Genomic DNA, 27,177 nt, shown 5'->3' on the forward strand with positions numbered 1-27,177 from the left:
AGAAGCCATTTGAGGGCACAACAGGCTGTATCGTAACAGAGCTCACATCCCGAAGGGTGTTAGGGGTGTCTTACCTGCACAATATTTGTTTCCAGAGAATATTTCCATATTCCTATCAGAATCCATAGATACCTATAGTCTGGCTAACAATATTGTAAAATTATAAGTTGCATATTTGGAATTTCAAAGTACCGCAGATGACTTGCTGAAATCTTTTTTATAATCTTCTATAGTAGAAGCTTAGCTTCAATATGCAAATTGTTCTTCTTCAAACTCAGTCAACTGGTTTAGTATTCCTGTCTTTTATTTCTAGGAATTTTTTAGAGCCAAAAATGTAATTACAGTCACAATTTTCTTTACAACCTCCCTTTTCTGATTTCTCCCTCCCCATCAATCACATATTATGTCCTCCCAAGTTTCATCTGTAGAATTCCAACCATCCCATTGTTCTTTATAGTTTCCAATCATATCCTTGAATCTTTTACTCATCCTACTGGATTGCCCCAAGCTCTGCATTCTCTACTTCTTCCCAGTATTTGGTTTCTCCATGATACTCCTGATATCTCACTACCATCCACATGCCTCAGCACCTTACCAATCAATGGCAATGGGCTCTAACTTTTCTTGTCTTGGTTTCTTTCTGGTTGCCAAAAATACTTTAAAATTAGGCTTTGGTAGCCAGTTGCCTATAATCTTGATGCCCTAAATATACCTTTGGATCTGCTTCAAGTTGGCTGGAGACCAATATTTCACAATGAAGCATCCCAAACTCTTCCAATTTTAAGATTCACATGGTGGAATTCAGTCCCTTGTAAGATATTACTTGCAGCTAATTATCTAAATAACATCAAACTTTTTAGAAGATTTTAAAATATTTTGTTATTTAAAAAGGCAAATATCTGCAGCAGAATCCAATACATGATGGACATATAGCTTGTGCATGGGTCAGAGGGAAAATGTCTTTAAAATACATTAGAATAGTATATTTCTGCTATATCTTTTGTATAATATGTAATATTTATACCAGATATTACAATATTTTAAAACCATAACACTCTTATAATGGATCTGCATATGCATGTTAAGAAAATTTCTACCTTTCTCTTACTACCAAACTTGAATTATAATAAAATTGGTTTAGTATGAGCTTCAACAGTGCCCTTGTTAATTTTAGGCATATTTTCAATATCTAATATTTAATCATGGATGAATTAAAGCAGCAAAGGACACGTTAAAGAGCATGGATGTTATTAAGTTAACCTCATATTAAAGTATATTTAGTTACCAAGAATAAACCATTGTTCAATTCCCATTAATCCTTTACCTTATTCAATACTTTGAAAATAGTGAAAGTTTCACAATTTATTAAAAATGTGCAAACAATACAAGTGAGGAGATATATACTGTATAGAAAAGGTTTGGTCATTTAAATATTGTTCCCAGCAATTCTTCTGTAGAACTGAGAAATCATAAAAGTTAATCTATGAGGAACATTTCTGCAAGTTCTACTGAAGTGAATAGAAAGCTTACTAGAAAGAAAAAGTCAGGCTTCGTATGTATTTAAGCTTGCATGGGCAAGAATGGCTGTACCCATTTCTACAAGTAGGAAAATCTGGCATCTCTTCCTTCAATCAACCCATGACTCTGCTACCATATTTTAGATTACAATTCTCATAAATCAAATGGCTGATGGTCAGAGATTATGGGAGTTATAAAGTAAACATTTGATGGCACTGGATTACATACTGCTATATTAGAATATCTGCAATGCTTTAAGGAGACAATGGAGACTAACTTTTCAACATTAATCGTAACATAAATTGTAACCAGATGAAAACAACAAAACATTGGATGGTACACAGCAAATTGATTTTACAACAAAATACTTTGGTTCGATTTGGAGAAAAATGAAATAGAGAAATATTTCATTAGATGAAAACAATCATCTCTAAATTAATTATGAGGATAGTTATGTTTCCTATGTCGTATATTTTCTGTATATCATTTGAATGCAAACTATATTCTCTTTTGCCCCTCTATATTTCCTGCTGCACCTCTGTTAATAATTAACTTTTTCATATGCAATTGAAAACCAGTAGCATTCTCATTTAAGGCAACACCTTAATTACATATAAAATGTTCTTATGAACTTGAAGCAGCTTTCTCCACAGTTTTTCGATTATGGTCTTTCTTCTTGAGCAGTACACAGCAATAAAGATTTGATGAGTTGGGGAACATCTTGAAACTCTTCCTTAATTACAACAACATCCATCAGGACAGTTGCACTTCAGCTCAACATTTTGGACTTAAAGTCATTGCTCTCCATGTTGTCTTCTTGCATATAGACCGAGGCAGGCACAGAATCCAACACAACTAAGAGCCACACCTAGCAGCAAAGCTAATGCATCACCCATATCTAAAGCTTCCACTACAGGTAGGCAAAAAAGCAACAAGAAAAATACCAAGAAGAGCTGTGAAGCATTCCTGGTGGTGGCCATGTTCCCAGTCATTACTGATCAGATGACCCTGAAGGAAATAGTAAATACATAGAAATAACCAATCAGATGAACTTAAACACAAAAAGAAAGGAGAGCAAATACATTATGATACTAGATAGAACCCACTTTCTGTAACATCAGCATAACAGCCTAGCCTAGGCCCTTTGGGAAAGGAGCTGAGTGTAGATCAAACGTTTTATTGTGCAAGCAACAGAATGGGAGAAATGGGACTTGTAACCAATTGTTGCTTTACAGCAAGTTCTCACTTATTTCTCCAGAATGCCAGCCAATTTCCCCACTCTATTACTCCATCATAACTGGTTTCATACATTTTTAATATGCTGTTATTTCATAACCATAATCAACTTCATTTGTAGCTTTTTAAAAATGTCTTTTTAGTAGATTTCCCCCCCATTCATGGCAACCCTACTAACTCTCTGGAAGCATCTGTGGTTTGCTGCTTCTTAAAGTCAAGGCAGAATCTGGGAACACACATCTTGAGAGGTACGTTCCAGCTGCGTCTGTTGCAAAGATGGGTGGTATAGTTCCACCATATAAGCATTCTGCCATCAGAAATAAAGAGAAATTATTAAGTCAAGCAAAGGTGGTAAATAGAAGCCCCCCTTCACTGTATATATTCCTGTGGCCACCTGTTTTGAGCACTTAAAGTCATATTTGGATACAGCTGTTAAAATTTTCCTACATTGTGCCGGGGCAAATGTCAAAAATTATATGTATTTTAAGTGGTACAATAAGCAAGTTCTGTACATCTAAGACTTCTTGCTATAGCAGAGTTCAGATACAATTATCTTTGGCTGATACAAAAGAGTACATCAGAATATGCTGTAAATGCTCCTTCCCTATCCATTTTCTCACAATTTACATTTTTCTTCCTTCCTACCTATCTACAACACAGGACAAGAATGATATAATAAATGTGGAAGGGATAATTTTGACCAAGAGTCCAAACTTAGTATGTGCAACAGATGGCTGTCCAGCCTCTGCTGGAAAACACCCAGTGAAGGGAAATCCACCAACTAGCTCCCTTGTCAATTTGCTTTCACTACTAGGGTTGTTTTTAAACTAGTCAGAATCTACCTTCCTCAAATTTTAGGGTTAAGAATAAGGAGTAAATCATAATTTTTCAGTGAACATAGGGATCTTTATAGTTTAAACATGCATAACACCACTGACAAATAAAAAGTGCGGTTATCATAACCTGAATCATGAAAGTAAATTAGAAGTAAAATGCTCCCTCTAGCCTTTTCCAAACTAGAATGTGTTATTACTACAACTATATTTCTTCAACTAAAATTTTAAAAAAGCCTTTGTAAAATGAGAAATTGTTTTGTGCTGTTAAAATCTTAGTTATAAGCACTATAAGAATTTAAGAAATTCATAAATTGATGATTTATCTGGTCAGATAATGAAATGTCTGCAAGCAAACTACCAAGCACAGCGAGCATCAAGGACTCCACAAAGTGTCCAAAGGCAACTAAAAAGTCATACAGAGGGAAGGAAAATATTGTAGAAGCCTGTCACTGAAATTTTTTAGGATGCAGTTCTATGGCTTCTGGGATGCAGCCTTAAAGACATACAATTAATATTCCATCCAAATGGAGAATCAGCTTGATGTACTGGTGCTGGTCTAGAAGCCAGGAGATTGCCAATTTTAGGCCTTCTTTAAACAGGAAGCCAGCTGGTTGACATTGGACCAATCATTCTGTCTCAGCTCAACCCACTTCACAGTTGGGTTAATAATTTAACAATAATCCTCAGTAACACACACACACACACACACACCTACCTCTTAAGCATTTCTACGATTTAAACAGTGGTCAACTTCATCTAATATAGTCCATCATGTCCTTTTGCACACAGAATGAAAGAATGCCCCCAAGAGCTCAGCTTAGTGATTTAATAGATTTATCAACACATTTTTCTTGGCAATGTACCAAAGTATCCTTTGCCGTTTAATACCCAGATGGTATTAAACTTCAGGATCTAACCTACAGGCTGATTTTTATTAGTACTCTCCCATCCCCAATACTACCATATTCACTCTGATTTGTTGACCCACAGAAAAGCGTAATAGTAATAGCAGTAAATCTTTTCTTCAGAAATGTGATACATTGAAATATCTATTACCATTCCTATACTTAATAATAAAATAACTGGAAAAAATATCTTGCTTCAAGACTAGACGTTGACAGTCTGAATATGAATCAAATAACTTGTTGCAAGAACATAACCTAAATACTGAACTTAACATGCATGTTTTAATACATGTCCACATTTATTTATTAGATCAGTGATTCTGAAAAAAGCACGAGCCAATTACACAGCTGTAAACCAAAAGTTCTGAAATGGACAAGCAAATTACCAAGTGACCCTCAAATTCCCTGTATTAACACATGAATTAAATAATTCCTAAGATTCCTAAAATAAGCAAGCCTATTTTTGCTTAAACATAAAAAATCATGCTTTATTTAAGCCACTTTATTTAAGCCACATTTGTCAGCTGGCCTTTGTACACACTGTACAAATTATATTCAGGCCATGCAACATATACATTTGATTAAAATGTATCTAAATTAACTTATATGGTTTTATAATATTGAAATATGAAACCACATGGTACACTAAAAACTAAGAACATCCTACTCTCTCTCCCATGCAAAGGGCAGGATTTTTATTGCCAAGGTAATAATTTTTTTAAAAAAAAAGCTTGACAACTATGTTAGCATCAGACAATATCTTTACACTTTACAAGAGTACAAAGCATTACAGAATTTAAAAATAACAAAGTTGAAGGGACCTTGGAGGTCTTCTATCCAACACACACACACACACACCACCCCCACTCAAGCAGGAGACCTATACCATTCCAGATGCTGTCCAGTCTCTAACCTTTACAACTAGAGTAAAATAGCAGTTTGTTGTAGACTAGAATGTGCAAGCGGCAAATTCGAGTCCCACCTTAGGCCTGAAGCCAACTGGGTGACCTTGGGCCAGTCACTTTTTGTCAACCCTAGGAAGGGCCCAAGGACCAACCACTCCCAAAAAATCTTGCTAAAAAAACAACAACCCAGGGGCGGGTCCGGGAAGTCCCCAGGAATCATCAACAAGAACTGGAAGTCAGATTCTGTCTCCCAAATTAAAAGAATTTCCGGAAACAAACCACGAAGACATCGAAACACTTTAAGTCTTGCCCACAATATTAGACAAACCAGCAAGACGCCTGTAGTATCTTAAAACAACCTTGGCAACTTTAAGACTTGTGGACTTCAAAGCTGGCTGAGGAATTCTGGGAGTTGAAGTCCACAAGTCTTAAAAGTTGCCAAGGTTGGAGACCCCTGTCTTAAAAGACTGGACAAATTTATCGATGCCTAAAACTTGTAGGCACACAGGATGCCGCTATTTCCCGTTGTGGAAAAGGGAAAGTCTTGGATAATATGGAAATCCCCAGAAACACCTCTTGAAAGCCAAGTCTTACCTGGGGGGGCGGGTGGATATTTCTTTCTTTCTTTGGCTAACTTTGAGGTCTTGCAAACCATCCGGTTGCCCTACTAAAAAGAAAGGAGAAGGGAGAGAAGAACACGGAACCCCAAAAGCAGGCGTGCTCTGTTACCCGCAACCAATTAAACCCGCCAGAGAGTTAATGAGACTAGGGAAGGACGTGATTAGGACACGTCCCGATCAAATGCTCCGAGCCACGTGCAGTCGCAACACTAAGCTACCCCGGCTAAACTTCCTTGGAAAGCACGTGGCTCAAGCGGACCCAGGATTGCTATGGATGAGGAACGGGCCATTTCAATCAGCAAGGAATTATCTGGCCCGTCCCGGGCACCAACCCCTAAAGCTCCCGTGGAGCAAACGGCATCATTTACCTTCCTGGTAGCGGCCATTGCCAGTAGAAAGAAAAGGAAGCTCCGATCGGCTTGCGCAATCACCAAACCGTCGATGCCTACAACTTCCGTCATGCATTGCGCAACGTTCACGTGAACCACTGAATGCAGCAAAGAATTCGCTTGAATCTTCCTTAGGGCTTTCCTTGTTAATTGCAAACGTCTTTTGGGTGTGAAACTCGGGCTTTGATCCAACGTTTCTCAGATTAGGCAACTTTTAAAATGGCTGGAGAATTCTGGAAGTTGAACTTCACAAAAGCTTTAATCTAAGGTCCCCATGCCTTTCTGCAATAATCGATGCAAACAATCCTGTCCCGGGATAATGTTGCAAGGTCCAATCTTAAATCGGTCACCTGGACCAGAGATTTAGCTGTAGGAAGTTAAAACCCAACCCTCTCCTAGAAAAATGAAATATCCCAGGAAATATTGAAAAGGCGGAATATTATATTTCCCTTGATGTGAAAAGGGAGAAACATGTAGTAAAAACAAAGTAGCTCCCTGCAGCTTCCTGCCCATCCCCTTTTGTCAATGGGCCATTAAGATGCTCAAGCCAGACTACTCTACATAATAAAGAGTTCTCCCCTTCAGATCTAGGTTGATGGGATTAAGGCATGATAGTATTAGCCCTTTACCCAAACTTGAGACTCAAAACACAGCCTAGAGAGTTGCTCCTGCATGGCCCCATGGGAGTCTGACAACCAATCAGAACACAATTTCAAGATCAAAGGACAGACAGGGCAGAAAACCAGGGACTCAGCATCGCAGCCCACCTTTCTCTTCTTCTCCACCAACATTGAAGCATGTGATCACCTTTTCTGTTCAGGACTCAGGCCATGTGGTCCTGTCTACCATTAAACCATCTTTCCAACTAGCCTCCATGTCTCCAGTGTCTTTTTCCCCACATGGAGCCGAACCTAGAAGGATGTTTCTTACAACATAGTCTTCCAAGCTTTCGGACTTGTATTCGAGGCCATCTTCAGGAAACTTCTGAGAAGAGAAGAGGACGAGTCACATTACTCTGCTTTTTTCCATTCCTCAAGCACTAGCTATATTTACATACCTAATAGGATTCCTAACAGCATTCAAGAAATCAAGAAAAAGACACACCAGTGTTATATTTTATTTATTTTTGAACTTAGTATTAACATTTATGTATTAAAATTCTAGTGGTGTATTTTTGATATTTTTTCCCTTTGATATCTATGGAGATTCTCAGTCATCCAGGTATGGTTGTCCCAAAGGTGCTTTATCAGATGGCAATAGACTTTTTTTTCTTTGAAGACATTTCGCTTCTCATCCAAAAAGCTTCAGGTTTGATTGGATGGCGGGGAATGAAAGAATTTATATTCCATGCAGACAGCTGGTCATTTGCATCTGGAATTAAAAACATAAAAAAATGCAAATGACCAGCTGTCACATGACTGTCATTTGCAAACTTCCCAGCTGGCTTCTAAAAAGCAAAGCCAATAAAAAAATTCTTAAGTATATGTTTCTATATATATGCATGGTGGGAAAACAAGTTGTATATGCATGTACACATTTGTTTGTTAAAAATTCTCTCTGTAATCTCTGGAGGGCCTTGTTCTGTTTCTAATAGTACTGTAGAGAAGTAAACCTTTCTCAGATAAAAATATATATAAAGGACATATTGTCCTGAATCTTTCTTCAAAAATTATTGCATTCTGATTTAGAAATAATAGGTCTCTTGGACCTTTTAAAAAACTTTTACAACTTTCATTTCATGTGACTTTACAAATGCTCTAAAATTGGAATCAGTACATTAAAAATGCAATGGGATTATAATAACACTTTTCTTTGTAATTTCTTTATACAATGTATATGACTGCCATCTCATTCTTACAGCTATGGCTAGCTATAAATTTGTTAAAAACCAACAAAAATCATAGAAAAAATATACAATGAATAATGCTGCAGAGCCCACCAAAAATATTTATCAATCAAACTACTGACCTAACATCTTCACCATAGCCATGTTTATAAAGACTTACTAATGCTAACATATTCAGCATCAGTTAATTCTTGAGTGCTGGAATAGGTCATGATTCTGGGCAATCCTTGAAAAAGCATTCAGGTCCTTGACTGAATTTACAAATGATGGATCATTATGTGTTTATGCATTGGAAGTAAGTTATGTTTAATGCATACATAACCATGTTGTATTTTGGCTTTCTGATCTATGTTTTGCACAGGGAAACTTGAATCAAAACAATCCAATATGATTTTTGTAGCAAAAAACCAAAACAATACAACTTTGAAGTTAATATTGCTTTACTGTTGCAAAGAAAAGTTATTTTTGTTGAATTTGGTTATTTGTTAGAAGTACAAAAGATATTGTGGGAAGTTATCATCCAGCCCTCTCCCAGAAAAATGAAATATCCTAAGAAATATTGAAAAGGCAGAATATTTTTCTGGATATGAAAAGAAAGAAACATGTTTTAAAAGACAGAATAGTTGCCTGCAGCTTCCTGTCCATCCCCACTGTTAATGGGCCATTAAGGCCAAGCTAGTCCACTTTTACATAATAAAGACTTCTCCACTGCAGCCCCAGAGGGGATGGGAGTAAAGGCATGATAATATTGGCCCTTTACTCAACTGACCACATGGCATCTGAGAACTCATCCATACCTGGATTCAAAACACAGTCTATAGAGTAGCCCCTGCATGGCCCCATGGAGTCTCACAACCAATCAGAATACATTTCTTACACAGGAACAGGAAACAGAGAGGTGGGACTAAACAGGTTATAAAAAGCCTAGAAAGCCCCTCCCTCAGCCCTTCTCTTCTTCTCCACCAACATTGAAGCATGTGATCACCTTTTCTGTTCAGGGCTCAAGCTATGTAGCCCTGTCCAACAATAAACCATCTTTCCAAGCAGCCTCCATGTCTCCAGTGTCTTTTTCCCCACTTGGAGCTGAACCCAGAAGGACATTTCTTTCATCAATATATTATTGTCACAGAAATATTTTCGCTCTCGATTATGTTTGCATTTTGAATTCTTATGAAATAATACAATATCAGTAAAAATGACTTAAATGAAAAAGTGAATAAATGAATACAAATATATATGTAATATGCTTAATTTCCATACTTTTCTTTCATGAAAAGTAAGATAAATGAATACAATTGTTGGAAGAAATGTCCTTCAGTTCCAAGTGGGGAAAAAGACACTGGAGACATGGAGGCTGCTTGAAAAGATGGTTTAATGGTGGACAGGACCACATGGCTTGAGCTCCTGAACAGAAAAGGTGATCACATGCTTCCAGATGTTGGGTGAAGAAGAAAAAGAGGAGAAAAGGGGCTTGCTAAGAGTTCCTGGGTTTTTTATACTCTCTGTTCGCCCCCCCCTGTCTGTTTCCTGTTCCTGTGTAAGAAATGTATTCTGACTGGTTGTCAGACTCCCAGGGGTGGAGGATCTTAGGGTTAGGGTTAGGGTTAGAGCCTGGATTTGAACCCAATTGAGAACTTGTGGGCCAAGATTGGTTACAAAATAAGCAAGAAGCATCTGAAGACCAAGCAGGAGCTGATTGAATCCATTATTGCAGCCTGGCACCACATTGTCACCAAAGATCACGTGCAAAGGCTTATACAGTCTATGCTAAAGCGATGCCGCCTGGTGATAAGCAATAAGGGCTGGCAAATTTCATATTAGTAACCATGTTTGATTAGCTAAACGGTCCTTTTCAGGGCCACAAACAATAAAAATGTTAACAAAACACTAGCATCGGCCTTAGTAATAGCAATATGTATGCCATTGGGTATGCATCAGTTAATCTGTTTTCATAGTCTTTGTAAGCATGCATTGTAAGCATCCAAGAAAATTCACAATCCCCATCCAAACAGCACCAAATTGCAAAAAGCTTATGCTTTTCACTAAAAACCACCAGTATTTATATAAATATAACAATATTTGCATAGAAGAAGGCGGGGCTTAGCAGTGAGAAGACGGAGTTTCAGGCTATTCCTGAAATTCTCCTATTCCGAAGGAAATTGGACGGTCCGTTTCAGACCCAAGCTGTCCCGGAGAGACAGTGAAAGGTTAGAGGAGATCCAGTGACCACAGAGACGTTCGCAAAGTCTCTGGGGGGCTTGGAATTTAACCTCCTTTGCCAGTTCCTTCTGGATTAGCTGTAAGCTAACCGAAACTGCAGGTTGCCCCTAAGAATGGTGTGAGTGTTTTCAACTGGTAAGCTGATTTTATTACTCAAAGAGATACAGTCCGCATAAACATTTAAGCTAATTGAAACCAAAGAACAGAAGAATCTAGCGGCGAATTGGGTTTTTTTTTATGGGTTTATAGCCGGTGGTTACCCTATTTCTTAAATGTTTTAAATGCTACTTACATGGATAAAGGAAAGATTACTTCAACATCTCCTCTGACTCTCTTTAAGTGGGCTGTAAACCAACTTACTATAATTTAGCTCCTTATAATTTGACACTTTTATTGCTTGGCTGTGTTGGTCTAAGATCAGATAAGATTGCACAGCTCCCAGCTTGTTTTTACTTGCAAATACCTTAAAGCCTCTAAAGGGAGAAACTTTTGCTGCGTCATAAACATGGTGTCTATACAAGTTTCAAATGATTCATTTCAAATGATTTTCTCCGCGTTTCAAAAGTTGTCTGACACGTATGATAGATTTGAAAAAAAGCTGGACTATTTGTTGTTTTTAACATCAAAATATGAAGAAAAAAGTGAGAACGTTGAATGTTTGAATGTTCCTGAAATACAAATGAAGAATGTCAGAAATGAAGTTTCTCAATTTGCTGACATTCCGGGCATATGGTTTAAAGATTCTCAATTTGCTGACACACCGGGCATCTGGTTTACTTCGGAGGGAGAAAGAGATGCAACGTTTGAAAGGGGGGCAGCCATACAGAAGATTTATTTCAAAAGACAGAGCGCAGGAGGAATGAGAAGCATTAAAGAATTTATACTTTATGAAACATCATTTGCAGAATTTCCGATACCACCACTGAGAATTAAAGACAAGCTGAAAAGTGCAACAAGCTTAGGACAACGATATTATATCGGAGACATCTCAAGCAAAAAGGTGCGAAGATATTCCTGTTTGGACTTGCTTATAAAGACGTTTGGTGAACTTGTTCCACGAATGGCAATAGGATTAAGGAGGTTTTGTTATTGGAGAGACACAGGCTGATAGATGGAAGAATACAATTCAAAATTAGCTAAACCTAATTACTCTTATTTGTAATAGACATAGCTGAATAATAATTGATATTGATAGTAATGTATATAATGTGGAGTTGATATGATAAATAATAATTGGATATGAGAAGGGAAGGTTGGAAATATTTTTGGACCATATACAAAGGTTAATAATCACAATAATTATCACTATTAAAAATAAAATAAAACTATATACAGTTAAATGTTAACTAATATGGGGAAAATGTTATGATATACAATATAATTACATAAAGAAGGGAGAATGATAATAAACTATATGCATGGAAGATGGAATTTTTGGTATGAAATATTATGGATGTTCAGCTAAAACAGGATATGAGGATTTGATGTTAATAGAGGATTTTACAAACAAGTAAATGAAATGCTAGCATGTGGTTATGGATTAAATTTTTGGCATAGTTAAGGATGAAGGATGTTTAAATAACTGCAGTCAACTAAAAGTGGAGGTATAATGATGTCAATATGGTAAACATTTGAGTTAAGATATTTGAATTAATATGAATTAATGGAAGAGATGCACCAAAACATGTTGTAACCAGCTGATATACTTTTTTATAATATATACCTGTGTGTTTTTTTTCTTTTTTTTCTTTTTTCTTCTTTTGTTTTTCCTTTTTTTCCCCCTGTCTTGTTTTTTGTTCTTTTTGTCTTCTCTGTGTTTTGATTTTTTCTTTTCCCACTGGTGTAGGCATGTGTTGTTTAAGTACTGTAACAAAATAAAAAAAAAGTTTTTTAAAATAAAAAAAAAAGATTTATAGAACGGAGATTAGAATTATGCATGAAACTGTAACAGTGAAAATGTCTATACGATTAAAAACAAAGCAATATGGATGGAAATAGGATATTTTTATGTTTGCAAATACTGAATAGACCAAATGTAAATAAATGTGATGGTCATAATATATAACTTTATATCTTAGTATAGATATTGTATAGTATAGATATATCCTTAGTAAGACATTGTCAGGATGGTTACGCTGTACCCAATGTTTTAATTTGTGTTCAATAAAAAACTTTATAAAAAAAAACAATATTTGCATAGCAGTTAGCATAAAATATAATAAAATCAATGCCGTATCCAAAAAATGTCATAAACCATAAACGCTTTAGTGCAGGATTTTTTCACACAGCTGTATTTATTTAAATTCTATATTTAGATACAAATCTATCAATGTAGAACCTCCTATTGAGTTAGGTTGGCTTTATTTTACATCCGATAAAGTAAAATATGAACCACACTAGACTATATGAACTGAGGAGGGTTTTATTTTCCTTGTTTCTTTCTTGATTTCTTTGTTATATTATTAACAAAGTTTATTTTCAAAAATGCAAAATCTTCTTTAGAAACTAAGGTTCTGCCTCGCCAGTCTTCTCAAGAAAGCAGAACTCTTGAAACAAAATCCATTTCAAAAGGAAATTTTTATTGGAAGGTTGTGATAGCAAGAGATCTATCTTGCTATCTACCTACCTATCCCACTTAAAATGCTAGATTAAACCACTGCAGGCAGAGCATCTCCAAAAGTCCAATACATCATCAAGCCAATCCCAAGATGCAAAGATGTTATGGGAAACTCAGGCAGAGAAGGTGATAAACGCTGGTCTCAAAGGCAACCCTGCTGCTCTTCTCTGGAGACGAGATAAGGCAGCTGGCTCGAGACACATTCCCCCCTCCCAAGGTCCCAAAAGTTATAGCAAAGCAAAGAATGGAAAAAGAAACTCCATACAGAGATCCCCCAAGCTTCCTCCCTCCCACCAGAATGACAACATTCCTATCGGAATCTGTAGGGCCTGATAGAAACATTTTGAATATGAACATATGAAACATTGAATTCATATAAATTGCAGTTTCAGGCAGTTCTCAGTTTATAACCACAACTGAGCCCAAAATGTATGTTATTAAGTGAGACATTTGTTAAATGAGTTTTGCCCTATTTTATGGCCTTTCTTGCCACAGTTGTTAAGAGAATAACTACAGTTGTTAAGTTAGTAACATGTTGTTAAGTGAATCCAATTTCCCCATTAACTTTGCTTTTGAGAAATTAGCACATGATCTCGGAACACTGCAACCATCATAAGTATGACCCAGTTGCAGGGACGTGCAGTCAGGGGAGGCAGGGGAGACAGAGCCTCACCACTGTCATCATGAAAAGAAAAGAAAAATGTAAAAGGAAAAAGGCTGAGCTAGTTGCTGCCAGAATCACAGTGGATGACTCTGCTTAGTGCTTAACTGTTTTAAAAAAAATGCCCTCTACAGGAGGAGGCAGGAGAACCACGTACCTCATCTAGTCTGACTTTATGATCACTCGAGCAGAGTTAAGCAAAGGTTAAAAGCTGAAAAATTCTTGATGTAGATGACGCACGTCGTTCTCTTGCCTCCTCATGCAGAGGGCATTTTTAGAGGCTTTTTTAAACAGTTAAGCAGAGTCATCCATGGCAACTCTGGCAGCAACTAGTCCAGCCTGACCTCAGCTCTTGCCTTTTTCCTTTTACATTTTTTTTCTTTTCATGATGGCAGGTAAGAGCAGAGTTGAAATCCTCTGTGAAACAGCTGGAAAAGGTACGTGTACGTGTGGGTCGGAGGGAGGGGGAGGAATTCAAACTTCATCCTCCTGGTGCAACTTTGTTTGTGTGTGTGTTTGTTTGAGAGAGAGAGAGTTTGTTTGAGTGAAGAGAGGGAAGGGGGTAGGAGAAGCAGGGAGGGAAGCCCGCCAGCTCAGGCGCGTGAAAGTCACTTTCTTTCGCCTGCCTCTGTGCCCGCGGCAGCCCGCCAGCACAGGCTGGTGAAAGAGACTTTCTTTCACCCACCTGTGTCCATGGCAGCCCACCAGAAGAGGCGGGCGAAAGATCCGCCTGAGAATGCCTGAGCATTCTCTCCTCTCCCCCGACACCCCACTGACTAAAGCGCTTTCTGCGGGCAAAAGAAAGCACTTTAGTCAGTGGGGTGTCGGGGGAGAGGAGAGAATGCTCAGGCTTTACTCAGTGGGGTGTCGGGGGAAAGGACTGCCTCAACAGCCATACATCTCACCGCATGTCACTGGTCAGTTGCCAAGTGTCTTGTCAGTGTATAAAGAATTTATGAACTGGAATAGCCTTGGCGACAAGCCAGCCAATGGGAACTGGTTTTTGACTGAGATACAGTATTTGCTGTGAGAACCATGTGAGCAGTTTTTAGTCTGGGTGTGGCTTAGCTATTCTGGGTTCAGATTTTTCCTTCTGTTCTTCTTTCTACCATGTTCAAGGTTGACTCAGCCTTCCATCCTTCCGAGGTGGGTGAAATGAGAACCCAGACTGTGGGGACGATATGCTGACTCTGTAAACCGCTTAGAGAGGGCTGAAAGCCCTATGAAGCGGTATATAAGTCGAACTGCTATTGCTATTGCTATTGCTATGTTGCAAGAGCTGCATAGGTATTGTTTGCTTGTATCATGTTTTCATATTTTTGTAAATCAGAGATGTTTATCTGTGGGGATAAGACTCATTTAAAGAAAAACTGTTTACAATGAAGAAAACAAACAAATGGAAAAGCTGCTGTTGCAAAAGCTAGCTATTGTAATAACAGAGACAAATGGTTAATAGATAGTGGGGCTATTCAAACAATTGTTAATAATTATAAGTTGTTTTTCACATTGGATCCACCTAGAGGAGATGTAGTAGCCTTAGAAAATAGCCAGAAGGCTAAAGTCATAGGAAAAGGCAGTGTGCTGATTCCATGTCCTGAAAAGAAGTGTAATAATATATTAAATAGCATACTGTAATGGCTCCTCTCCTGAGAAAGTAAAGACTCTTGAAACGGATTAGTTCAAAAGGAACCTTTAATCAAGCAGGATGGAAACCATTAGAAGCAAAGCAGCATCTGAAAACCTTTAGGCCATGCAAATAGGATTAAGCTGATAATGAACGCTCCCCTTTGTCCGATTGCAGATTCTGACCAATACACAAGTGTAAAGATGCTTCCTTAACTCTTCCGCCCTGGAAGTCAATAAAGCACATGTTCCCATGGCTATCTCTTTTTAGACATCAGTTATATATTCCACATGGCTACCATAAACACCCCCCCAGAGATGTTGGGACCTTCAATCTCCTGGTGACAGGAAACCAGTTATAAAGTTGTAAAACTCAGTTGTTTCAGATGTAGCTAATGATTTAACTCTGAGGCCCCCCTCCTCCCAATTGAATGGCAGTATCACTTTTAGGGATCTGACACTTACTTTATAGAGTGTCTCCAGTCTAGACAAACAAGGGTTTGAGACCACATTTGTAGACGGGAGATGTCTCATAAAAAGAAATGGGAGTATATGTGCACAGGGCATAAAACAGTATAATCTTTATGTGTTGCAAGGACAAAAAGTTCAATGTACCCAAACATTTGGAAATGTGGCACAACATGATTCATGCATTCATCTCTTGCACAGAAAGCTTGGCCATGCCAGCTTCAGAGTGTTGCAAACGATGCAACAATTTGGAGGAGGATTGACCTTGAAAGGGTGTAAGGCACACTTGGATTGTGTAGTATGTAAATCATCGAAGTCTAAGGCATTCCCAGTAACCAGGAATAGCACAAGGCAGACAATAAGAGCTCTAGAGCTGGTACATGCAGATTTAGTTGGGCCAAGGGGGTCAGCAACCTTAAATACTCAAAGAGCCATTTGGACCCATTTCCCACAGGGAAAAAAAACATTGGGAGCCACAAAACCCTTCCTGTGCCTGACTATTTCCTGAGCGGCCACAAAACTAGCATGTGTAGTTGAATTAAACATTCTGTTTTCTTCTGAAACTTTTCTTGGATTTATCCATGGTTGGGGATCAAAAAGCTCAATAAATTGTGTGCTGGCAGTTGTCGCACCTTAGTGGTTGTGACACATATTTGAGCAACAATGAGCTGTAGCAGAGGGATGAAAGAGGCACATGCGACTCCAAAGCTGTGGGTTGCTAACCCCTGTGTTGGGCCAATGCAAGCCACTTTGGGAGGAGCAAGATGTGTACTGGTCATTATAGATGATTACAGCAGGTTTGGGTTTTGCTATTTGCTAAAAAGTAAAATAGAGTTGCTACAGAGGTTCAAGCAATGGGTAATCTTGGTAGAAAGAAGATATAGACAACAGGTATGCCATCTGCAAATTGACAGAGGTTCAGAATTTATGTCAGCAAGTTTACAACAGTGATTAGGGCAATTAGGAATAAAACATAGACACACTAATCCGTACACAGTAGTTGAGAATGGCATAGCTGAAAGACAGAATGGAGTCTTACAAACAAAGACTCATTGCTAAAGGATTCTGGTCTGAGCAGGTCATATTGGGATGAAGCCATATTGACTCCTAATTAGTCATTCTTAAACATTTGTTATTTCATTTAATAGGTTATAATATACAGTTTGGGTTATTTTATTTACTCTCCCTTCTGCCTGTTATAACACCACCTTATTTTCCCTTTCTTTTCTCCCTCCCTTCCTTCTCTACTTTCTTCCTTCATTCCTCCTCTCCTTCCCCTTCCTTCTTCCCTTAGCTTTCTCCTACACCTACTCTTCCCCTTCCCCTTTCCATTCCTACCCACTCTCCTTCTCTCCCTTCCATCCACCCTCCTTACCTCTTTCTCCCCCCCATCTTCCTCTCATTCTCTCCTCCTCTCTCTCTTTCTTTTTTTATTGTTGTAGGTGTCTCTTTCAAATGTCAGTTTATGTTTCCTTGGGATGGTATTTCTGCAAACCCAAATATAACTTGGTATCATTTCTTATTCCCTTACCTTTGCTAATCTATCCTATGTTTCCCCCCCTTTATATCTCAATCTTGAATATATACTTGCATATTTAATATTTTCTTTTCTGTTTTCCTCTTCTTCCCTCCTTTTCCATTTAATAGTGCATCATCTGGGTTCTGTATCTTCTCCTTATTTTCTTTTCTAGCTTCCTTTCTCTAGCCAATCATAGAATCTTCCCCATGTCTTGAAGTGCACTGATTCCTCTTTATCCTTTATTTTCAGTGTCAACCTATTTATCTCTGCACCATCTAATATCTTTTTTATTATCTCTTCATCTGTTGGTAACTTACTGGCACATTTAAGGGTTTTTGGAAGCAATTCATGGGTGCATATTCTAAAGGTAATCAAGAGAAAAGGACAGCCAAAAACTAGAAAGCTCTTGTTTATGGACTATGAGCCGGAGTTCATAGCTCATCAAAGAGCTATCGCTTTAGCGAAGGGAGCAGAAGGATATTAATTTCCAGGTCTGACAGATCTGCTAGCTTTGCAGAGCAAAATTGGGGCAGAATTGATGCCAATTTTTGTGATGATGCACTTAGTGATGGTTACTCACTTAGTGATGGTGTCAGTGTTCAGGGAGGAGAAGCTGAAAAAGGACAAGAAAAAGTGTCAGGAGAAAATGATGACCCTCATATGAAACAAAAAAGGGTTGATACACAAGAGCAGACAATGGTCTGAGGGGTAATGAGATCATGCCCCTGTCGTGGTCAGACCACTGCCTACTGAGGCTTGACTTCCGGAGGCCAAACCCCCACCGTAGGGAGGAGGAACCGACCAGGTGGTTCCGCCCCAGGCGACTTATGGACCCTTTGAGGTTCCAGACGGAGCTTGGGGTAATTCCCGACACTCTCGCCCACAGTTCGGCGGAGACTCTGGTTGCCGCCTGGCATTCGGCAGCATCGGAGTCTCTTGACCGGATTGCCCCACTACGGCCCCTCCGGGTCAGCGGATCCCGGAGACCTCCTTGGTTCACCGAGGAGCTCCGGGAGAAGAAGCGCCGGAGGAGACGCCTAGAGCACCTGTGGAGGTCCGATAAGTCCGAGGCGAACCGAGCACTTTTGACTACCTGCACCAAGGATTACATCCGGGCACTAAGAGTTGCCAAAAGAACGCATATCTCTGCCTTGGTAGCGTCCGCCGAGTCACGCCCAGCCGCCCTGTTTAGGATCACCCGCTCCCTCCTCAATAGGAGGGATGTGGGAGACCCCTTGCAGGGTAGGGCTGAGGACTATGCCCAGTTCTTGGCGGACAAAGTTGCTCGGTTTCGGTCGGACTTGGACTCCACCGCCGTAGATCCAGCCGAGACACAGGGGGATTACTTGGCAAACCATCTCTGGGTTGAGTTCCAGGATGTTGCCTCTGGGGATGTGGACAAGGCCATTCGAGCTGTAAGTGCCTCCACCTGTATTCTGGACCCGTGTCCCTCCTGGCTGGTTGCCAACAGCAGGGAGGTGACACATGGCTGGATCCAGGCAGTTGTGACCACCTCCCTTCGGGAGGGGCACTTCCCCGCCGCACTTAAGACGGCGGTGGTGAGACCCCTCCTGAAGAAACCATCCTTGGATCCAGCCATTTTAAACAACTATCGTCCTGTCTCCAACCTCCCCTTTATTGGGAAGGTTGTTGAGAAGGTGGTGGCCTTCCAGCTTCAACGGGCCTTGGAGGAAGCTAGTTATCTTGACCCCTTCCAGTCCGGCTTCAGACCTGGTCACAGCACTGAAACCGCTTTGGTCGCATTGACTGATGATCTCTGGAGGGCCAGAGATGGAGGCCATGCGTCCATCCTGGTTCTCCTTGACCTCTCAGCGGCTTTCGATACCATCGACCATGGTATCCTTCTGCGACGACTGCGGGAGGTGGGGGTGGGAGGCACTGTTTTGCAGTGGTTCTCCTCCTACCTCTCGGACAGGTCGCAGTCGGTGTTGGTCGGGGGGCAGAGATCGTCCCTGAGGCCCCTAACATACGGGGTGCCGCAGGGGTCGGTCTTATCCCCCCTACTATTTAACATATACATGAAACTGCTGGGCGAGATCATCCGGAGGCACGGGATAAAATACCATCAATATGCGGACAATACACAACTGTATCTGTCCGCCCAGTGCCAACTCAATGAAGCGGTGGACGTGATGAACCAGGGTCTTGAGGCCGTTAAGAACTGGATGAGCGCTAACAAACTGGTACTCAACCCGGACAAGACCGAGTGGCTGTTGTGTTTCCCTCCCAACAATTTGGCCGATATTCCAACACTCAGGCTGGGGGGTCAAATTTTATACCCCTCAGATAGGGTCCGTAATCTAGGAGTCCTCCTGGATCCACAGCTGACTTTTGACCATCAATTGTCGGCTGTGACCAGGGGGGCATTTGCCCAGGTTCGCCTGGTCCGTCAGTTACGGCCCTACCTGAACCGGGAGGCTCTCGCAACAGTCACTCGAGCCCTTGTGATCTCTAGGCTGGAATACTGCAATGGGCTCTACATGGGGTTGCCCTTGAAGTGCATCCGGCGACTGCAGTTAGTCCAGAATGCAGCCGCGCGAGTGATAGTGGGCACACCGCGGTTCGCCCACATTACACCCATCCTCCGCGAGCTGCACTGGCTACCTGTCGATCTCCGGGTGCGCTTCAGGGTATTGATGACCACCTTTAAAGCACTCCATGGTAGTGGATCTGGGTACTTGAGAGACCGCCTTCTGCCGATTACCTCCCTTCGACCGATTAGATCGCACAGATTGGGCCTCCTCCGGATTCCATCTGCCAGTCAATGTCGACTGGCGACTACACGGAGGAGAGCCTTTTCTGTTGCAGCTCCGACCCTGTGGAACGATCTCCCCGTTGAGATTCGTACCCTCACCACCATCCAGACCTTCCGCACGGCCCTTAAGACCTGGCTCTCCCAGCAGGCCTGGGGATAAGTTCTTAAATTACCCGCCCGAGTGTTGACTGTTGAATGCAAGTTGTGTTTTATTATTTTATTTTGTTCACTCACTGTTTGTCTTTTATTATTGCACCCCCTTCCCTGTGATTGTAAGCCGCCCTGAGTCCCCTCAGGGAGAAGGGCGGCCTATAAATCCTAATAAAATGGGAAAAAAAATGAATGCCATGCAGGTCAGAGCAATGGAACAAAGGGATTCCAACTGACAGGTATTCTACTGGTAAAATAAAGGTGTGTAATGTGTGGTATGATCCAAGAAACTATCAGGTAGTATTGGCACTACCCAAAGTCAAGCAAGTGAAGGGGAAAAAAGCCATGAACAAAGAAATGAAATCCATGGATGAACATAAAATGTTCACATCTATGACGTTGTCATAAGTTGCAAAGCTGTAGGATGTAAATGGGTATACGAAAGGAAAGTGTTTCCCAATAATGGTTCAATATAAGGTAGGCTATTCACAAGGTTTTTCGCAAAAGAAAAATGTGAACTATGATGAGGTGTTTGTACCAACAGTAAAAAATGAAACTATAAGGTTGGCATTAGTGTTGGCAGAAGCACATGGCCATAAAATTTAGCATTTTGATATAACCACAGCATTCCTCAATGCAGAATTAGAGGAAGAAATTTACATGGTTCAAGCACCAGAGTATGAAAGTAAGAAGCCTGACACTGTGTATAAACTGAACAAGGCCATTTATGGGCTGAAGCAGTCAGCCAGAAACTGAAACATCTGTTTAGATATGGCATTGAAGGGTCTTGGGTTCAAGAGGTGCAAGGCTGATGGTTGCATATACTGTATACTGCAAGGTTACACAGTGAGGATTGCCAATTATTAGCATTTGTGGATGATCTTTGCTTCATTGCAAAAGACCTGACACAGGTGAAGGAATTTGTTAATAAATTGGGGGAAAAGTTTGAACTGAAAAATTTGGGTGAAATACAAAACTATCTTGGTGTAGAGATTAAAAAAATGGAGAAAGGTGGCTACCTTCTCAGTCAGAGAAAGAAAATTTTGAACAGCTGTTGGAGAGTTACAACATGAGGGATTGTAATTCTGCTCCAACATCTATGAGCACAGATTTTCACAACAATTTGGTGAGGATAGAAGTGAAGCCTGAGATCAAGAGATACATCAGTCAGCAATAGGGAGCTTGTTCTTTCTGATATAGCTTGTGGAGTAAGCAACTTAAGTCGCAGTAGCATTGGATGGATGTAAAAAGTAAACTCCACATTTTGGACACAGAGGACCAGTGGTTTGAAAGAGTGATCAAAGAAGCCATCTATATCAAAATTGAACAGCCCTCTCTCAACAGAGGGTGAGGGATACAACATTATCTATCTCCAGTCTACAACACAGTCCTTTCAACAGTTCCAAGAAGGCTCCACACTCATTTGCTCTATTCAGGTAACCCTGAAGACATAGAGAAACCTCCAAGTGGCCTAAACAACTCTCTAACAAACGGGTGTCAAACTTGCTTTCATGTGACATTTTGTGATGTTTTCCCCCTTCATGAAGCTGGATTGGGCATGGCCTGTGCATGGTGCATCCGTGTGGTGGTCTCTCATGAGAAATAAGACACGCAGGCAAGATGTCTCAGGATGAGAGCTCAGAACAGACTCTGAAACCCCCTTTTATTGTTATTACACTCATTAGCATACAATGTTATCACTTAGGGCCAGAGCTTGCCTGTGGCCAGTTACTTTTATGAGTCATTTATCCTGTTTTCCACATTCCCATGTGCTTTCATTGTTTCGTGTACACCATGGCACATCCTGTGGGAGCATTTCTCTGCAATTATTCCCACATCTCCTCCTTTTTTATATTATCAACGGAGACTTCCTCTAAGTTCAGATGGACCTCGGTTTCCATGGCCAGAGCGTCCGCCCTATTAGAGGGAAGGAGGGTTTTGCACATTTGTAGCAGGGATGGGAGGCATTGAATACAACAACAAAGTAACACCAGCAATGCAATGATGGTTATTACCACAGGAATCAGTGAACTCAGCCAGGAGCCATCAGGTAGCCATGACCACAGAGCCCCCCCATAAGGCCCCCTTCACTATGCAGGGGGTTGTTACGTACCAAGAACTCCATTTTTTCCACCGTGGCAGAAATATTAGGTTGATTATCATGAATGTACATGCAACAATGTGAATGAATCAAAGCACAAACACCACCTTTTGCAGCCAAAATAATATCCAAAGCAAAACGATTCTGCAATGTTATACTATGTATTTCCCCCAGTTCCTGATTAACTAATTTTAGAGCAGTAATAATTTCATTAAACATAACAACAGTCCAATTATTTAACTTATGCAAATCTCTATAATTCATAGCAACGCCTAGTGGAGGGAGAACACCTCTAGAAAATTGAGTCCAGGATGATCCTCCCTTCAAGTCCTGTCAGGGGGGATTCGAAGAAGGTGTCTCGTTTATTTCGAATTCTTCCACTAGGTAATTCTTTCATAGCATATATACCCGGGACCAACAATCCCAATGTACATACGCCTTGCCAATTTCTTGGAGTCTGTCAGTAAGCCCTTCTACCACATATGAGCCACATATTAGGTATGTCATAAGTTCCTTTTTTCGAGGAGTTGGCAAACTGTACCATGACCTTCATTTGACTGCAAGCCCAGTATTTATTGACTCCATCTGGCACTGTTGTATTAATGGCATTACAACAAGTAGCCAATCCATTCCACGGAATCAGAGTCTCACAATTAGTGTAGGTGCCAAGATATGTTGCATTCCTCCATCGGCCTGTGCTGGAAAAACAGTAATGAGCAGGTTCCTGCACACGGGTAGCTACAGCATATGTGATGTCGAGCAAACTTTACGTTCTAGGCCAGGTAGCTTGTTTCCATCCTGTTTCATTAAAGGGAATAGCATGTAACACCATGCCACCTTTGCTATCAGCCGGGATATGTAAGCATATCCAACAATTAGTTAAATTAAACAGGTGTGAAACCTTCTTCAAGTCCTGTAAATAAGAATTGGGACCCCAGGTCCCCAGGTCATGTGTACTACACCAAGGGAGCGTCAGCAGGCACCATGTAAGGCCGAACACAGCGAGCAGGTGTCCAGATAATTTCACCATGGTCTTCAACTGCGGCGTAACCACGTCCCCAAGTAATGAGGGAGGCAGGGCCTTTCCAGGACAGGTCCGGCAGACGTCGGTAGTACACTTGTGGATATGGAGTGTCTGCGGGAGAAGCAGAAAAATGCCTGCTGGTGGCCGTGAGGCCCGGGGTGCAGGTAACATTAAGAAAGTTGAGAGTGTAAAGAGTAAGATTTAAAACATTTTGTATTCCAGGTAAGCCGGGGTTATTTTCCCCTTTATTTTTGGAGTGTGCAGCAAGAGCAGTTTTCAAAGTTTGATTAGCTCGTTCCACAATGGCTTGACCGGTGGAGTTATAAGGAACACCAAATTTATGGATAATGGACCAGCGATGGCAAAACGCCGGAAAGGCGGAACTAGTGTAAGCCGGGCCATTATCAATTTTCAACTCTGATGGGTTACCCAAAATACAGAAAGTCTGAATACAATGATTAATAACATGTTTGGTGGTCTCACCCCGTTGGAGGGTGGCCATAATAAAGCCTGAATGGGTGTCAATGGAAACATGTAAATATTTCCAAGGGGCAAATGGCAAATATTGAGTCACATCTATTTGCCACAATTGACAACTTTGCGTCCCCCGAGGGTTGACACCTTGGGGAACTGCATGTGCTTGAAGGCTACAGGTAGGACATTGTTGAATAATGGCTGAAGCCTCCTGAGCTGAGAAAATTGTTTCATAAGAGCTTTTTTATTCTGATGAAAATATGCATGACTATCCCATGGAGTAACCGGGGAAAGGACTAAAATGGAAGAGGCTGCAGAAGCAGCTCCATCTGCCCAGGCATTGCCCTCTTGAAGCATGCCCGGAAAAGGCAAGTGGCTACGAATATGGGCGGGGAAGAAGGGACAAACACGACGTTGCAAAAGGAGTTGAAGGGTAAGAAAAAGGCTTAAGAGAGAGTCGTCCAAAGAGGGAGAAACATAGGAATTAGGCAAAGAAATAAGGACACGATACACATAAAGGCTATCCAAAATCAAATTAAAGGGTAAATGGGGAAAAGTCTGAAAAGCCAAAATCGTAGCGGCAAGTTCAGCATGTTGAGCAGAGGATTGAGGTGGGGTGATTTTTGTGTGCCAGGATCCATCCTGTTGCCACACACAAGAACCATATGTTTTTCCCCCATCCACAAAAAGGGTCAAGGTATCCGAGAGAGGGGAGGTTACCAAGGAAGTAGACAGGGAAAGGGGAACGTTGAGGAAAAGTTGAAAACGGGGATCAGAAGGTAAATGACAAGACACAAAACCCGACCAATCGGCCAAGGAAAGTTGTAAGACATCAGATGTGGCCAAGAGGGGTTCCCAAACAGTAAGAGAAATGGGGACATACAAACCAGCAAGATCAAAACCAATAAGGCATTTAGCTTGAAAGCGAGCCTTATTTATTAAAAGAGCCATTAGATGAGGCTGGGAGCTGATGGACTTACGTGGGATATGAGGGAGGTGTAACCATTCTACAACGTAAACTTTTTTGTCATGGCATTGTATAAGCGCCCCAGTGGGTAATGGAGGAGTAGCAAAAATTGCCAATGAGAGTGGGTGATCTGGTAGAGCTCGATCCACCCAACGGGTGGTTATTGCCTCATTTATTAAACTAAACACTTGCTCCTGGGCCGGAGTAAGAATTACAGTAGAAGAGGGGTCTAAAGGTCCCTTTAATGCCAAAAATAACGGGGCTAATTGCGTGGTGGTAAGAGCCAAAAAGGGTCTTACAAAATTTATGGTGCCTAAAATTTGCTACCAAAGTCAAAGGTGAGGGTATTTTGATGGAGGGTACTACCGGAGATGAGTACGAGGCCAAAACCTTATGGCCTAAGTAGGAAAAAGGTTCATGGGTCTGAATCTTATCTGGGGCTACTTGAAGACCAAACGTGGCCAATAATGTAACAAGCTCCGTAGCACAAGTTGTACTGTACCCTTTGGGCCAGGAGCCGCAACCAAAATGTCATCCATATAATGGTAAACCAAAAAGGTAGGATGAGATTTACGGAAAGGTTGCAATGCAAAATCCACACAAGCCTGACACATAGTAGGGCTATTAAGCATTCCCTGTGGAAGAACTGTCTACTGATAGCGAGGAGTGAGATGGGACATATTAAGCTGGGGCAAAGAAAATGCAAAAAGTTGTTTATCCTCGCTATGGAGGGGAATGGTAAAAAAACAATCCTTAAGATCAATTACAACAAGATCATAATTACAAGGAATTAAATTTGGATTGGGCATCCCGCATTGGAGGGGGCCCATAAGTTTAATAACATTATTCACAGCTTGGAGGTCATGAATCAATCTCCACTTTCCTGATTTTTTCTTTACCACAAAAACAGGAGTATTATATGGGCTAGTGGTGGGTTCCACATGACCCAATGCCAATTGTTCTTTTACCAAATTATCTAAGGCCTGTAATCTTTCTTTAGTCAAAGGCCATTGATCAACCCAAACAGGAGTTGAAGACAAAAGAGTCAATTTCATCAAGTGCGGCATTATTAATCCTTCAATATTAATTTAGCATCAAATTGAAAAAGTAGGTCCCTACCCCACTAGTTAGTATGAAGTGGCAAAACCACTGGTTTGAATTTCGCCGAGATGCCTTTCGTAACACGTTGTGCCGTAAGCCAATCTCGACTAACTCTTGCAGGTCGGGTCCCTCCTATTCCCCTAACTGCCGGTGAGGCTTCCAACGGCCATGAGGAAGGCCATTCGGCGGTCCTTATGACAGAAACGTCAGCACCGGAGTCTACAAGACCAGAAAATAGGGTGCCATTAATAGTAGGCTTATTGGGTGTGATTTTTTGTGTCAAAGGCAATAATTCAGGGGAGCCTTCAAAAAGGGACAGGGAGGGATCGCCGCAAGATAGTGGTGCTTCTGCACAGGGGATTAACACAAGTTGGGCAATGGAATCCCCCTTTTGAAACTCGATTGGGACATTTGTATAAAATTGAATTTGAACAGGGGTGGTAGAGTCCGAATCGACCATAGTAGGGATGATAAGATTCCGTTGCAGTTTGTCTTATGGCAGAAAAGGATTGAATCGGGGTACCAGATTCATCTACATGAGACAGGGCAGCCAATACACATTCATTGACAAGCAGAAAAGCAACGGGTGTTAAGGCTTGTGCCTGGGTGAGGAGTGTGGCAAAGGCACCCTCTCCAAATAATTGTTCCATGGTCCACTGGGTGTTGTCATATAACTCCTTGTGTAGGTGTGGCGGTCACCCATGGCCCAGTGCATAACAGGGCATGCGCAGCCACGCTGAACCACACAGGAAAAAACAAACTCCTAAAAGACATAACATTCTGATAGTTCACTCTAGATGTGCCGTACCCAATGACGCCCAGGATTTGATCATATATAGACAGAACTTCCCTGAGCAGTAGATTAGCAATTGTAGTTTGACAGGCTGTCTTAAATCACATGCTGATTGCTCCTCCTGCCTTTGTCCTATCTCAATAAAAGGGGCTCCCAGACCCCAATCTGGGTCGCCTCATCCCAAGAAAGCTCGTGTCCGTGTCTTTTCTTAACATTGGCCTCATGGGCGAACCACGGGTACATCACAAGTGGGCCCCCGGTCGTGTCGCCCTATTCATGGCTTCCCTTTTGTACTCGGACTCAAACACCACATACTGGGTTCCATTAAGCAACATCCGAGCCAAGTCTTTCCAATCCTGCGGTAGCAGTTGATAGGCACCCGCTAGAGAATTAAGAAGTCCTCTGGAGTAGTGGCTGGTAATTCCATA

At 41.0% G+C, this 27,177-nt stretch overlaps 1 protein-coding gene across 2 annotated transcripts; it reads right to left on the minus strand.

Moving 5' to 3' along the window:
- Positions 1 to 1,143: 1,143 nt before the first annotated feature.
- SMIM30 (small integral membrane protein 30) lies at positions 1,144 to 6,468 on the minus strand. 2 transcript variants are annotated; one of them, XM_032221638.1, is made up of 3 exons: positions 6,389 to 6,468; positions 5,995 to 6,067; positions 1,144 to 2,526 (listed from the first exon to the last, which is right to left on the minus strand). In XM_032221638.1, exon 3 carries the CDS (start codon positions 2,508 to 2,510, stop codon positions 2,313 to 2,315), a length of 198 nt encoding a protein of 65 aa, XP_032077529.1. In that variant the 5' UTR covers positions 2,511 to 2,526; positions 5,995 to 6,067; positions 6,389 to 6,468; the 3' UTR covers positions 1,144 to 2,312. The 2 variants fall into 2 exon arrangements, with proteins under 2 accessions (XP_032077529.1, XP_032077528.1); XM_032221637.1 differs by having other exon boundaries at positions 5,995 to 6,064; positions 6,389 to 6,436.
- Positions 6,469 to 27,177: the final 20,709 nt, after the last annotated feature.

Source organism: Thamnophis elegans, chromosome 7 (assembly GCF_009769535.1).
Source record: "Thamnophis elegans isolate rThaEle1 chromosome 7, rThaEle1.pri, whole genome shotgun sequence".
NCBI classification, from domain to species: Eukaryota; Metazoa; Chordata; class Lepidosauria; order Squamata; family Colubridae; genus Thamnophis; species Thamnophis elegans.